Consider the following 15,765-nt stretch of genomic DNA (forward strand, 5'->3'; position numbering starts at 1 on the left):
GCTCCATGTGCATGACTTCTTGGCAGGTATTGGCATCTGAGATGGCAGTGCCCACGAGGACTCTGTTGTTCACACTTTCCCTGCCCAAGGAGCCAGATTCCAGCTGCTGAGTCACTCACTGCCACCACCCAGATTTCCCTGTCCTCAGGATCCCCCCTCTCCTAGCTAAGTTCCTGCATTATTTCAGCCATTCTCCTCAAAATGCAGCTGGTCTTATATTGTCTGGTTCTTTGTGGAAGTGGAAGTGAGTGCTGGACCCTTTGCTCAGTCATCTTGGGACCCACTTCTCTAGGCCTGTAGCAGAAGGCCACCTCTTATGCTTCTTGTTCACACCTATCCTTTGCTGACAGAGTCTCTGCCCATGCTGTAACTCCTGACTCTTGGTGTGAGTGGTCAGGACCTGTGCATTTCCTTCCCAATTGTGTCCCTGAGATAGGGACTGGCAGTCTTCAATGGGAGTGCCTGCCTGGGTGCACAAGTGATTGTATTCCTATGAGGTCCTACTGTCCCTGCCAGAATTAAGGTATCAGTCTGTTGCTTGAGACTATTCCAAGTCTATGTTGTAAACCAGTGACCTAGAGTGGTCCTGATTGGTTTGTGCAAGACGAGTAAAGGCAAAGAAGCCAACTCACATTGGAGTGGTGTGCAAGTTCACAGTTATGTAACTGTGAGTTCACTGCTCAGTGCATTACATACAGACTGAGCCAATACTCTCTCTGACTAAGATGACTGCTCTTAGATGTGAAAGTGTGCACTGCGGACACTATGAGGTTCAGTTCCCTCAGTTGGGAAGAACAAGCTTCTGCTGGTGTGCCAGGTTCTATCTGCAACCTCAGCAGGCACAGCTCACAGTAGCCCACAGGGCTCATGTGCGCCCATCTTCACACCTACAGGTGTGTGCTTAGTAACTGAATAAGTGTTTGATTTTTCAACATTTAAGCTTTAAAGAAACTTTGAGGTTTTAACATTTCTTGAGCCCTCACACAGCAATGTGCTTTCTCCTAGTAGCACTTGCAGGAACCTAACAAGAATTCCCAACTTGCTCATTCTAGAAGTTCCACATCATGGAGAGAATGTGAATTAACATTGTGTATGAACAATGCTCTTTTCCACCAAAGAGCTATTTTCAGTTGCATCTTACATGAGGACATGGTTTTGAAGGCAAGGATGCATTTCCTCTGCAGAAAGAACATGTGGTTGCAGACACCACAGGCCCTGAGGTTGTGTGACCTCAGGGAATCATGTGGGCTCTGCCACCTGCAGCTCTGTGGTCCTTGCTGTCTCAAAGGAAATGCTTTTTTGTGGTTCTTTTTGAACTGTGAGGAAGTGTAAAATCTCTAAAGCTCACTGTGAGAAATCTGGAAATTTTTCAACAGAAGATGTAGCAACCTGGTGCAGTACACATCTTGCACTGCTCTGGCTTCCTAGAGATTGCCTCTGAGTGAAACAAGTGTGTATTTATACTCCTGGTGTTTTTTTAGCCTCACGGCCTTGGGGCTTTGAGGGTATCTCAGCTTCCTCTGCCCGTCTGACTTCAGGATTCGGGAGGCCTTGCACCTGCACCGGTCGCACTCTCTCCTCCCACTCCTGTGAGCACCTCACACACATGTTCCCACACGGTGACAGCATCATGGGCCACAGCTGTGCCAGCAGTGCATTGGATCCTGCATCCTGTCCACCTGCCTTGCCCCCAGCACCCAGCACTTATACATGTACCCCGACATGTCCTGGGCACACACATGCTTCACAGTGCTGTTCACACACATTGATAGTGCTCACGCAGGTGTCCTCACACATACTGCTCACACTGGCCCTCACACACACACCTGGACACAGGCTATTCATGCACATCTTCGTGACTATTCCCACCTGCATTCATCCTGTTCATGCATGTACCCTGACACAATTTATAGACAAATTCTAGATACACTGTTCACATAATGCCTTCACACACTACTCACATTTGTGCCCTCACTATACTGTCTTCACACTGCCCTGACACACTGTTAACACACATCCTCAGACATCATTCACAGTGCCCTCTTATATACTGTTCATGCATATACACTCATGCATACTGTTCACACATGCACTCTGATGCATACTGTTTCCACACACATAGTGTTCACACAAACACTATTCACACACATTCCCTAACATACTGTTCACACACATGGCGATATATATTGTTTGCACAACACCCTGACACATATACGTTTATATACATACCCTCACACACATTTCTTACACCCTCACACACTGTTCACATAGCTTTAGACACCCACACATTCACGACGCCATCTCTCAGTGTTCATACGCATCCCCGCTCACCCATGCCATTTGTATGTATATGCTCACGGTCACTTACCATCATGTTGACAGCCAAACTCCAGTCTACAGCCCAGATACCCACTGTGACAGGTGGTCACCCTGCCACTTCCTGGTCCCTGAGCCTCACAGTGGGTAAGGTTCCAGGCAGGCAGTGTGACAGCATGACAGGTAGTGGCAGGCTCAGTGGGACACATTCTTATCACATTGTGGAGCCTGGGCTCTCAGCTGACACTGACATGCCATGGGTCACCTGAGCTGGACTCTCCTGTGTGTTTCCTCCCAGATTCTCCAGAGAAACAGATCAGGGAGTGTTACACAGTTGATACACGTAATCAAGGATGCTGAGAGCCCCATAGCCTGCAGACCCAGGAAAATTGAAAGCCAAAGCCTGAGAACCAGGAGCCAATGAGCAGAAGGTACCCCACACCTCCTTTTCCCCTTGCTGCTCTGTTCCAGCCTCAGTAACTGGCCAACCTGGGTCACTGATAGAAGCTGGGTTCCTCCAGAAACTCCTCACTGCTGACCCGGGACCTTCACTGTGGCACTGGTCCTATCCTTGTCAAAGTCTGGACCCAGACCTACTCCCACCAACTGTGGCCATCAGCACTGGATCTGCACCTGGCTGCTCTGAATCGATGAGGTCCCCAGGGGGTAGAAGTCCTGGGTTCTGGTCCCCAGAAGCTGTTCCACACATGGATGCTCTGTGATTTCCACTTTTGGTAGCACTGAGTGTCCTGGACCCACCTGTCATGAAGTCATCTGTCCTAAATGCATCTATCCTAAATCTGTCCTGGACCCAGAAGGAGGACTTCAGTGTTCTTCAGGACTTTGAGGTCAACTCTGCTGTCACTGTGGCAGCTCCTCAGCTCTAAGGTATTCCCAGAAAACCTATAGATCTTTGAGCAACAATTTTTTTTTCTTTTTTTTTTTTTTCTTTCGGTACCAGGGATCGAACTCACGACTGCCTGCTTACAAGGCAGGTGCTTATGCCGCTCAGCTAAATCCCCAGCCCCAACAATTTTTTTTTCTTTTTGGTATTAGAGGTTGAACCCAAAGCCTTGGCACTCAGCCACATCCCCAGCCCTTTGTTTATTTTTGTTTTGAGAAGGATCTTGCTAAATTTCTAGGTTGTCCAGACTGGGCTTGAATTCACAGTCCTCCTACCTCAGCCCCCAGAGTGCTGAGATTACACATGCCACCATCCTGTGCACTGCTTGAGCAACTTTATTTATTTATTTATTTAGTCTTTTTGAGACAGGGTCTCGCTATGCAGTTCAGGCTGGCCTTGAGCTCACTTTGTAGCCCAGGCTGGTCTCAAACTTGCAACAATCCTCCTGCCTCAGCCTCCCAAGTGCTGGGATTACAGGCATGAGCCACCATGCCTGGCTCTTGAGCAACTTTATTTAGGAAGTTTTCTGGGGGTATCGGTTATGTCTGTCTGTTGATCACATCTTATCATTAGGATTGAAATGCCTACTAAGGCTGGTGAGAAGCTCAGGGCTTATCTTCATCTTTGGTTTATGCCTCTGGACACCCGTGGCCCTACACAGTGATATGGGAAGCAGTGTCCACAGGGGGCTCTGCAATGCACCTCCATGGCTGGTCTTTATACCTCTCCTCCTGCATAAGGAAGGGGTCAGGCATTTGTGGCTGGGGGGCCCTGAAGCATGTCACAGTCTTGTCCCAGGATTTCAGTGTGGGCCACCCCTGCTTGTCCATCCTTGTTTCTGTGCTGCTGCCCCCCACTGTCTGCACAGGGCAGACTGGAACTGTGGGCTGGGACGCCTACAGCCTGCAGCCTGCCTGACAATCCGCCTCCCAGCACACACACACACATCAGAGCAGAACAGACCACTGTCTGGGAGGAGACCAGGCAAATGGGTCTGTCTCTCTGACTCTGTCTTTCCTATCCTCTGTTCAGCTCTTCTAGCTCTGCCTGGCTCCCACCCCTCTATCTTTTGAAGATTGAAAATAAATGTTACCTAGCCTTACACTCAGGGAACTTTAGCTGCAATCCTGGAACATCTCTGCTCCAGCTCTAACCACAGTAAAAGTAAGCTCAGGAGAAGGGTAGCAATGGGGCTAGTTACCCAGTGCTCAGATGCCACCCCACTGCCAGGAGAGGACTTGGCATTGCTGGAGCTGGGAGCAAAGAGGCTTCCACTTGCCAGGCATCATAGCAGGGACCAGTAGCAGAGATGGCCCTGTCTTTCTGCTTGTCTTTCACTGGGAACAAGGCCAGATTGAGGCCATGAGTCCTCTGCGGCTGCTGGAGGGACTGGCCCCAGGGTGCATGGTCCCACCTAAGGTGATAGCTTGTAGTATTGCCTGATTGTGAGAGCCCCAGTGTTGCTGACTTTCTTTCCTTTTTTTTTTTTTTTTTTTTTTTTGTCTTTTTCCTTTTTATCGGTACTGGGGATCGAACTCATGTCTGCCTGCTTGCAAGGCAAGCACTTATGCTGCTGAGCTAAATCCCCAGTCCACCCCAGTGTTGCTGACAGTGTGGTAGTCTTAGTTACCTGATGGTAGGTGTGGATTTGTGTTACCAGAAATTGAACACAAGGCACTGAGCTACATCTTCAGCCTTTAAAAAAAACAAAGTTTTAAATTTTGAGACAAACTAAGTTACCAAGTTTGCCCAGGTTGGGCTGTCCCCATCCTTCTGCCTCGGCCTCCTGGAGTGCTGGGATTGCAGGCATGCCCGACTCTCCATGGTAGGTCTTCAGATTCCTGCTCTTCCAAATGAATCTCCAGGGAAACAAGAAATTAAAAGGCATTCAGTGCGGTGCTGTCCCCCAGGGGAGGCTCCTGGACGAGGGGCGTGACTGGTGGAGGCAGGAAAGGGTGGACCAACAGGGGCTGGAGCACAGAGATCCTGCGTTCACACCACACCCCACCCCAACTCACTGGCTGCCCGCTGCCTGCTGCCCGCGTCCTCCCTTCCCCCTCCGCCCAGGGGACTGTAGGACCCGGATCTCAGTCTCTGTCCTGCGCAGACCCTCAAAAGATACCTGTTCCCTGTCCTCACGGGCCAGCGCTGCGGATGCAAGGGGCAGGGGAGAGCGTCCCGCCCCCGGCCCTGTCCCGCCTGCGGCTTAGCTCGCACGCGATCTGCCGCCTTGCCTGACGGTCTTGGCCACAGGAGGAAGCGCACTGCACGCGATGGGGGTGAGGTGGGGTGGAGTGGGGGGGGGTGAGGTGGAGTGGAGGTGGTGACCCTCCGCTGGGGCCACTCGAGGCGACCCCGGGTGGCTGCCACTGGCTTCGTGCGCAGGTGCGCGGCGAGCTGGGGACGTCGTCCTCTGCAGCCCAGGACTTGGAAATGTGGTGTCCAGTTCGTCCAGTCCCTCCTAGTGTCTGGAGATGCACGGGCCTTCACCCACCCCCTCCATAGGGCAGAGCAGCCCAGGACCAGGGGCATTAGCCTCAGGGGCCTGCCTCTGCCCAATGCTAGTAGGGATACTGGGTGAATACCTCAGACAAGGGCTTCCTGGAGCCGTCAGAAGGTGGGGGCCCTGCCGGGAAGCTGCAAGGACCCCAGGTCTATGCCTGTCTTCAGGAAGCCCAGCCATAGAAACCCAGTCTCACCTGGGAACCATGGTGTGGGAGTGATGGCTCTGATGCCTGGGTGACCCCAAGGGGCAGCCTTGTGTGGTCACCACCTCCTATAGTGCCCCACCCCTGTCCTTGTCCTTCTGCACTGTGGCAGTGGAGGCAGCAGCCCAGGAAAATGTCAGGGGGAGTTGCTGTGTCCCCTCGGGCAACCCCAGGCCCAAGGGAGGACAATTATACCCATCTGGACCCAGAATATGCAGAGAAGGCCCCAAAGTGGGTCCTGCATGTGGGACAGCCTCTGGAATGTAAGCGGCCAAGTGTGGACACCAGGGTGGCAATACGGTCATTCTCAGTTCATACGGACAAGTTGGCAGGTTATGGGAGGCCCTCAGATGGGGAAAGCATGGAATCACAGTGAGGTGCAGGGGGAGCTGGGAACACCCGTCCTGCCTGAGTGACTGTGAACTGCAGAGCTTCCACTCGAGCACTGCTTTTGTTTTTAAATAATATTCCCAGCAGCCTCCTCCTCTCCAAAATGCGATGGGCTATAAATGGACTCTGAGCAGCTTTCTAAAGCACTCTGGTGCCCACTGGCTTGACTTCTCTGAGCAGTGGGGCTCTGTGTGCGGCACACCTTGGTCAGAGTCAGGCTTAGTGGGACAGTGAGGGGTCAGAGGATGCTGCCTTGGAGGCAGAGTTTCGTGACAGCCCTGATACTTGTGGGCACCCAAATCAGTGCAATTGGCTACCTCAAGACAGCTGCTCAGAGGGGAAAAGTTCATGAATAGCTCATTATCCGAAGGAAATGCTGAGGGCATAGTGTATCCCAGGGTCAAAACAAGTCTCTTTCTGATTGGATAGGGACGTTGGAATGGTGTTGCAAGTAGCCACCTGCAACTTTTCTCCAGAATCTGAGAAACAAAGAAACTGCCAGCCCAAGCTTCCTTGGAGGCAAAGCCACATGGAGTCAGCTGAGCCAGACCAGGCATCTGCACCAGGGCCTTGCTGGGACCCTCTTTTTATCCCCCTCTTGGGTGGATGGTCCCCACCATTCCATATGCCAATTTGGATGTTCACTGTGGAGTTAAACACTCAGCTGGGTCTAAAAGCCAGCACTCAGCAGCTGGCATGGGAACAGAAGGCCATCTGGACCCTGAGCTCTTTACTGCAGAGTGGTCTGGCCACATAGGATGGGGAACTTACACTAGAAATCTCCTGTACTCTAGTGAGTGCCCTTGGACACTTCAGCCTGCGAGGGGACTACGGGTGGTTGACATGCAGAGGCTTGACAGCATTGGCATGTTGGGTCCAGTTCTACTGCAAGACCCTGATATCCTTGTCATGGAGGGGGACGTGGCAATGCTGGGGAGATGGATACAAGGGCAGTTTCCTCCTGGTTAGGTCCACCTTTGCATGCTGGTCACACCCCTGCTGCTCCTTGCTGACATGGGACCTAGGCCTGGCGCCTCTTGCCCCTAGAACCACAGATACAGAACAGCACCATGGCCACAGATACAGCAGTAGCTGTGGCAGAGCTGGGAAAATGTGAAGAGCTGTGTCTCCACCTCACCAGTCTGTTTCTGTCTGACAGCCGTGCAGGAGACATGCACCCTCTCACCTGGAGACAGCCTGCGAGGAGGGGCCCCGGTGCAGGAGGGGCGGCTGCTGCTGGAGGTGAGTGCAGCTCACCATGGGTCTCTTTCCCCAGTCCTCCAGTTAGCCTGAAGCCAAGGCTCCAGGACAGATACCACAAGGCGTCCTGTCACCTTGGCTGGGAACTGTGGGCTGCAGTCAGGTTCCTGGCATGAGGCCCGGTGGACAAGGGTGTCTGTGGCCTCAGCTGCGTCTGTTGGCCTGCATTGTGCATCCTCTGGATTTTCTCCTTAGTGAGAACAAGCCTGATGAAATATCAAGCCATTTCTCTTCTATTAAGCTCTGCCTGTAGACCACCCTGCTCTGCCCACCCTTCTCCCGCACCTCCACCCTCCTCACCCCTCCTCACCTCCACCGTGCTCACACCTTCCACCCTCCTCACCTCCATCCTGCTCACCTCCACCCTCCTCACCTCCACCCTCCTCTCCTCACTCCATTCTATACCCCACCCTCCATATTGCCATTCTTCACTCTCTACCCTCAAGGAGGAAGACCTTAGCCCTGCAATGCTTCTGATATTCCTACTTATCAGGCCATTTTGTGAAGCCTTGGATGTGCCTGCTGAGGCGGTGTCTCTTTCTGAGCCCCCTCCTATGAGCCTCTGGCCTAGAGAAGTATCACGCTGGTTCCAGCTGAGCCATAGCCAAGCTTTTCTGATTTTCCTCAGCAGCAACTTGGGGCCTGGGAAGCCAAGACCTGGAAGTGGGGGTAGGTCACCTGGAGGTCCACGTCCTGTTTCCCTGCAGCATGAAGATGTTTTTGTAACTTCTTGCTTGTGACACGTTCTGAGGAAGTCTTTAGAAGAGGCCCCAGGCTTAGGGTCCCCTGAAACCCATCCCCTCATTTGGGTGCCTCAGCCAAGCTAGAACTGTGATCATCCCACTCTGCTGGAGTTCCCTAGCTGTTTCCATAAAAGGGAAGAAACAAGTTCCAGATCCAACACATGGGTTCATGGCTCTGTGGTCTGCAGAAGTTTCAGATGTTTGCTTTTACTAGGACTAGGTGGGTTGTGAGTGGTAGTGTTGATGGGGTCCTACTCATATTTTAAGACAGAGGTTCTCAAATTTCAGGGAAACACATTCTTTCTGAAGTTTAAAAATATCCCCAAGCAACAAAATAACTGAAGCAACTCAAACAACCCAATATGACTTTTGCTCCCAGTCTTCAGTCTCTTAAGGACAAAAGGACAAACTGGAAAAGGAGCGGTTTCATAGCTGGCATCATAAATTCATAAGCAATTCAGAGCTGGTTTAGGGGCCGAGGGCTAGCTGTTATGTTAATATCAAGACCAAAATTGGAGCCATCGAGATCAAATCAAGACCACAGGCCCAGCCTTTCTGTGCTAGGTCATCAGGCTCGTTGGGCTCCACCTGAGGCCTCCACTCCAAGGCTGCCTCAGTGTACACTTGGACACCTCCTGGCTGAGACTGACAGATGGGGAGATAAGAGGGGAGGGAAGTTTCTGGTAACATACCCATGGATGGCACCAGGCCATGTGTGGCTCTGTCATTCAGTAGAGTGCATGTAAAGGTCATCTGTGTCCCTAACAGAGAAGGTTTCTTTGATGAGGACAAACTGTGTATCCATTTGCCTTAGAGGAATATTTGGGTGGCCTTCAGTTCTGGAAAGAGCTGTGGGGAAGCACTCACATGCAGGTTTTTCTGTAAACACAGATCTTCATGTCATTTGGGGCATTTACCGAAGGCCATTGCATCGTGTAGCAGGTTTTTAATTGTCTAAGGAATCACCCATCTGTTCTCAAAGCTGATCCACCAATCATGGCTGCACCTCTATGGTGGCAGCGATCCCAGTAGCTCAGCATCTGTGCCACTACACATGCTTTTATTTTTTTCCAAAGCCTCTGTACCAGTAGGTGTGTTCTGAAACTGTGTGGTGTCAGCCTGTGTTTCCCAATGACCATGTATGTCAAGTCTTTTCTTCTGGGTATTTGCCATCCATGTGTTATTTTTGCTAAACTGCTTGAATATTTTTCTACCATTTCACCAAATGGTTCAGTTTTCTAAACTGTTCAGTTTAGAAAATTATTTATGTATTCTGACACACTCTTTTCTTATATGTGTGGTTTGTAAACATTTTCTCACAGTCTATGGCTTATCTTTTCATTTTCTTGACTGGGTGGTAGAGAGAATGAAAGTGTTTAATTTTGAGGAAGGGCAATTTATCTATTTCTTTTTTTGTAGGTCACACTTTTGATGTCTAGGAGCTCTTTATCCAACCTATATTTACAAAGATTCTTCTTTTATTATTTTTTCTTAAGAAAAGGCCTTGCTCTGAAGTTTAGGCTGGCTTTGAACTCACTTTGTAGCCCAGGCTAGCCTCACACTCACAGCGATCCTCCTGCCTCAGCCTTCTGAGTGCTGGGATTATGGGTATGTGCCAGTACACCCAACTCTTCTTTTGTGTTTTGTTCCAAAATTTTACAATTTAACCTTTTATATTGTCTGTGTTAAACTTTCACCAATATCAAACTGCCAAACTTAAGTAAGTGTAATTAATCTTCACATCTAGTTTTTTCTTTTTCAGAATTGTCTTGGCTACTCTAGCTCCTTTGTCTTCCCACATAAACTTTAGAATTAACTTACCAATATCTACAGGAACTCCCAAGGTTTCCTGGATTGTTAAACCAGTTAAGTGATTTTGGGGATCCTCCCCCACATTACTGCCTCAGCATGATGGTCTCTCCTAATATTTAGGTCTTTAATTGCTTTCATCAGTGTTTACTAGTTTTCAACAGATAGATCCTGCATGTTTGTGTTAGATTTAAATCTAAATATTTTCTGTTTTTGTTGTTTCTGTAAATAAAATCTCAAAATTCTTCAATGTTTCATTACTAATATATAGAAATACAACTTGTTTTCCTAGGTTTACTGTCTTGTGACATTGCTAAACTTATTAGTAGGTCTTGGAGCTTTTTAATGGAATCTATGGGATAGTTTTCACACAGATTATCATGTCATCTGAGATTAGAGACAGTTGTCTTCGTCCTGCCCATTGCGTCTCCAGGGCTTCCAGGGCCATCTCAGGTTAGTGAAGAGGACATCTTTGTCTTGCTGCTGATCTTAGCCGGGAAACTTCGGTCACTTTATGTTAAGAGTGATACCAGTTTAGGTTTTTGTTTTGTTTGTAGATGACTTATCCAATTTTCCTCTATTCTCTGTTTTCTGAGAGTTTGTATGAATACTTTATAAAATGCTTTTACTGCATCTGTTGAACTGATCGTAGTTTTTCTTCTTTAGTCTGATAATATTGTAAATTACAATGATTTTCATCTTCCGTTACTAACCAATCTTGAATTATCAACCTTGGTCTCATTTACATATTTCTGGATTCAATTTGCTAATTATGAAATGTTTATATCCATGTTCACAAGAAATACTCCTTGTGGTTTTGCTGTAGTTTCTATCCACTGTTGGCACCAGGGCAAGGTGGCTTCACAGAGTTGATCCAGGGTGTTCCTTTCTGTCTTCAGGACAGGATTGTACAAAATTGGAAATATTTCCTCTTGAAATGGGTTTGGCTAATCTGTGTATTTTTTTAAAGAAGATTTTTCTAACTATGAATTCTTTTATAGTTATTTTTGTGTTACTTTTATGAGTTACATCTTTTGGAGAATGGGTCAGTTTCATCTGCCTTGTTGGGTATGTGGGTGCACAGTTATTCATAATGTCCCATGCTGAGCTTTGAATGTCTGTAGTTTCTGCTTTTACAGTTTTCCTTGGTCAGTGGTTTCAAATTCTGTCCATTTTATTGGAATTTTTTTCTATTTCATCATTTTATTTTACTTTTCTTTATTTTAAAGAGAATAAAATCAAACAAAGTGGAACAGAAAAAGACCAATCAAAATAAAACAATAAGACCAATACAGGACTTTAAAAAAATATAAGAAATCAACAGTGGCTACCATAATGCCTAATGTTATCTTCAAAATAGCTGCCCACACCATAAGACATAATAAAATCAAACAAAACAACAGAATAAAACCAATCAAATTAAAACAATGAAAGCAATACAAGATTTCAAAACAAGATAATAGGAAATCAACAATGACTACTATAATATATCTTGTGGTCTTCAAAATAGCTGCCTATACATCAGACATAATAGAATCTAGGAACACAAAACAGAATAAAACCAAACCAAACAAAACAATGAAAACAATACAAAACTTCAAAACAAGGATAATAGGAAGTTAACACTGGCTGCCACCTTCCCTTTTTAGATATTTCCTCCCTTGTCACCTTCACAATATCTGTTGTACATTTTGGATCCAACTAAGTGATCAGATCTGAAATATCTCTGGAAAAAGAACAAATGACAAACATAATGACAGAAGTGCTGAACATATCTAAAGAATACATATAGAAAAAAGCGAAGTACTGGAAAATGATGGAAACCTTGAATGAATACTATAGAAAGGAATTACAATGCATGAAAAAGATTCACAGAGATATCCAGGAAGTTAACAACTCAGTTGAAAGCTGGAAAAACCAGTTGAAAAAAATTGAAGATAGAATTTCAGAGCTTGAAGACAGGATTGCAGCTAGTGATTGCAAAAGGAAAAATCTTTTAAAAATAACAAGGAGCCAGGAAATAACAATTCAGTGGTTGCAAGATGATGAAAAAGAAAGATAATTTAGGATGGAGAGATGTCAGCAAAAAACAGGAGTCAACACCAATGACATAAAAAGACTGTTTACAAAAATAATGGAAGAAAACTTCCCAAGCAAGGAAAAGGAGCTGTGACATACAGATAAGTGAGTCATAGAGAACTTCAACTAGCCACGGCCAAAATAAAGCTATACCAGACATATAATAAGATCAAGGAAATTCAGCACAAGGAAACCAATCCTTCATAGGAAAACCCATCAGTATCATGGAAGACTTCTCAGCACAAGCCATCAAGTCAAGGAGAGCTTAAGTGGTTTTTTTCTCTAAGGATCAACTATTGGCTTCATTGAGTGTCTTCGCTGTTTTTGTTTCCAACTTTACTAATATCTATTCTTATCTTTATTATTTATTATTATCTTCCTTTTGTTCAGTTTGGATTTAATTTCCTGTCCCTTTTCTAGTTTTTTTTAAAGGTAGAAGTTTATATTGTTGATTTGTTACACTTTTAATATTGCTTAATTTTCATTGTCCATTTTCTATTTAATTAATTTCCTTTCTTACATTTATGAAATTTTTTTTATTTTGAAGGTAGTAAAATACAACAGAGCAAGATAGAATAAAGCCAACTGAGACAGTGTAGTGAAATTGGTACAGAACTTCACAGCAGGTTACCGGGATAACAGTAATAGGTATCATAGTATATCTTGTTATTTTCACAATAGTTGTACTTTCAATCACATATATCAAAATAAAATGAAATAAAGAACATTATAGAACTTAGCAAAACAGAATATTAAATAGAGCAGTACCATTAATCAGAATAAAGCAAAACAGTAATAAAAATATTTGCCTTCAAACAGATGGTAGAAGGAAATCCCCCTTATTTGCTATGGTCAACCTCCCAGGAGATGCTCAGATCTCTGGTTCCCATTTGCTAACGGGGTGCAGGAGAAGAGGGGTAGGGGAAGTGGGATGATTGACTCTCAGTCCGTGCACAGTAGGCTCACTATTGCTTACCAGGCAGGGGAGCTGGTTGCCTGGTTTCCCAGCATCCTAAGTTCCAACATGGTGTGGATCTCAGGAGCCGCTGGTGGTTCTCCCCCTGGAGGGGCCGCAGCCTGCCACCTCATTTATGGAGTGTTTATGTAATTACATTTGCAATTTCTTTCCACTGCACTATGATTTGATTTTCCTCTAGTTTCCTAAGATAGGAGCTTATCTTGATTTCAAATCACTTTAACTTTATAAACATTTAACACTATAAATTTCTCCCTGTCTTTAATTGCATTGCACACATTTTGATGCGTTGCATTTTGATTTTCATTTAGTTCAAAACACAAGCTTTGCCAAAAAAGTTATGTACATCAGGAAAAGAAAATTTTCTATAAATATTTTAATACTGAATTTATTGAGATTATGAGATCAATACAAACTACCTTTGTTGGCCTTTACAAGAGATACTCATAAGCACAGTGACCCACTAAACTGTTTTTGCTGGATTCTGTATTTTCTACTTTCCTCTGGACTTGCTCTTTGATTTATGAGTTATTTAAAAGTATGTTGTTTAATTTACAAATATTTGGAGATTTTCCAGGTATTTTTTGTTATTGATATTTAAATTCATTATGGCCAGAAAATATACTTTTTCTTTTGTGTTCTTTGAATTTAGAAAGGTGATTTTTTTTATTTTAAAGAAAAATAAAACTTTTAAAATAAAATAATAGAGTAACAATGGTTAATACATTGCTTATTGTTACCCTCCAATAGTTTGGACTCAGAGTAAAAGATATTGGCATGAAAAATTGTTCAAATGGAAACTTACGAGAACATGGCGGACAGACAACAGCAACTACCGGAGGCTCTCAGAAAGGCTCGGCTCAGAGGCCAGGAATGATGCGGACTAAGGAGACATGAACTGGTAGAGATATGCTCTGCTGACTCAGGAACGAACTGGGCTGAGAGAAACCAACTTAGAATACAGTCCTGGCGCTAAAATAGGAACAGAAAAGACTCAGTGTGGAGGCTCGACCCCGCGCCATTAGAAACCGTGATTTGGGTTTCCCGCCGCCTGGCGGCTGGCTGCCTCCACAAGCGGCTCGGCAAGGAGAGACGCACAGAAGCTCTGGGAACGGGAGTCTGCGAACGGAGTCGAAAACAGGACGGACAAGGAGGCGTACACGAAAACTGACTGGTGGCGAGGTGAGTGAGAGAAACTGACCCCCTACCACAGTTTGACTCCAGCGGAGGACTTTCTGGGCTCGGGCAGTCCTGTAAGAGCAGGGCGCGGTGGCGACTCCAGCCACACATTCCCCTCTCGGTCTGGATTGGTGAAAAGTGCCTGGCCTGCATGACGCTGCGGGCGGACTTGGTAGTCTGGCCTAACCCAGATCCCAGAGACTGACGGTGGCCCGGAGGGGCGACTGACTCCCGTGTAGGCTGCCCCCTCCACAACTCCCTGGTGCGCAGCGGTGGGCGGGAACATCTAGCCAGCGCAATTTGATCAGGCTGTGGCTGACAGGCAGGGAAGCTTGCATTTTATAAGGAACAGAAAATATGGGGAAGGGAAGCAACAAGAAAGGCTCCTTGGCCCCCAATTCTGAGAAACAGGCAATAGTGGACACCGCACCAATATACATTAAGCGCCATATAGAGAGCCTCATAGACCAATTCAGGAATGAAGTTGTCAACGACCTGAAGCTAGAAGTATGCAGAATAGTTAGAGAAATGCTAAGCACCACCCAGGAAAAAACAGATGGTGGAATGGAAGAACAGAAAAAGAGGGGAGAATTGCTTGATGGAGAAAACAGAGAAAGCATTGAGTATGTGAAGCAGGTTCAAAGGGGCTATCAAGAAATTAAGAAGTCTATCCAAGACTGGCATAACAGCTTGAAAGAAACTAAGGACAGACTATCTGATCTGGAGGGCAGACTTGTAATATGGGAGAATGAAATGAAAAACTTCTTAAAAATAACAAAGAAACAAACAGCAATAATACAAAGACAAGAAGATGATAAGAGGAGCCATAACTTAAGGATTAAGAACATAAAAGAAGAAGTAGGGACACAAACAAGTGAACTACAAAAGCTACTCACAGAAATAATCCAAGAGAATTTTCCTAATTTAGCAAAAGGTAAAGATACTCCAATGTATGAGGCATACAGGATCCCAGCTACCTACAACCCTAACAGAGAAACACCCAGGCATATAATAATAAAAATTCCAGAAATTCAATACAAGAACAGAATATTAAAAGCTGTAAGAGACAAGAAACAGACCACTTACAAGGGAACACCCATCAGAATTACAGCAGATTTCTCTGCACAAACCATCAAATCACGAAGAGCATGGGGGGGGGAAATAATTCAAGCTTTGAAAGATAATAATCTCCAGCCAAGATTGAGATATCCTGCACAACTGTCCTTGGAAATTGATGGAAAAACGAGGTGCTTCCAGGATAAAGAGGAACTGGGGGAATTTGCAACCACTAATTTAACCCTACAGAAAGTATTGCAGGATATTCTAAAAAAAGAAAAATACAAAGAACCCAGAAATAGTGGCGGGGAGGCCACAACGAATGGAGCAGAGAACAAAATGAAG

At 45.9% G+C, this 15,765-nt stretch overlaps 1 protein-coding gene across 2 annotated transcripts in view; it reads left to right on the plus strand.

The window, feature by feature from the left end:
• The window catches only part of Ahrr (aryl hydrocarbon receptor repressor), a 105,821-nt gene that overhangs the window by 43,862 nt on the left and 46,194 nt on the right, over positions 1–15,765 (plus strand). Inside the window, exons 1-2 of one of the 2 annotated variants that reach the window (XM_063257906.1) lie at positions 4,966–5,499; positions 7,478–7,560. Coding sequence is in view for 1 of the 2 variants with exons in the window: in XM_013140927.2 (XP_012996381.2) it covers positions 7,478–7,560 (83 nt within the window). In the remaining variant the exon portion in view is untranslated. Of the gene's footprint in view, positions 1–4,965; positions 5,500–7,477; positions 7,561–15,765 lie in introns of those variants that run through there. The other variant, XM_013140927.2, reaches the window with a different exon arrangement.

The sequence above is a fragment of the Cavia porcellus genome, unplaced genomic scaffold (genome assembly GCF_034190915.1).
Source record: "Cavia porcellus strain 051 isolate PalLab524CR breed Dunkin Hartley unplaced genomic scaffold, mCavPor4.1 scaffold_11, whole genome shotgun sequence".
NCBI lineage: Eukaryota > Metazoa > Chordata > Mammalia > Rodentia > Caviidae > Cavia > Cavia porcellus.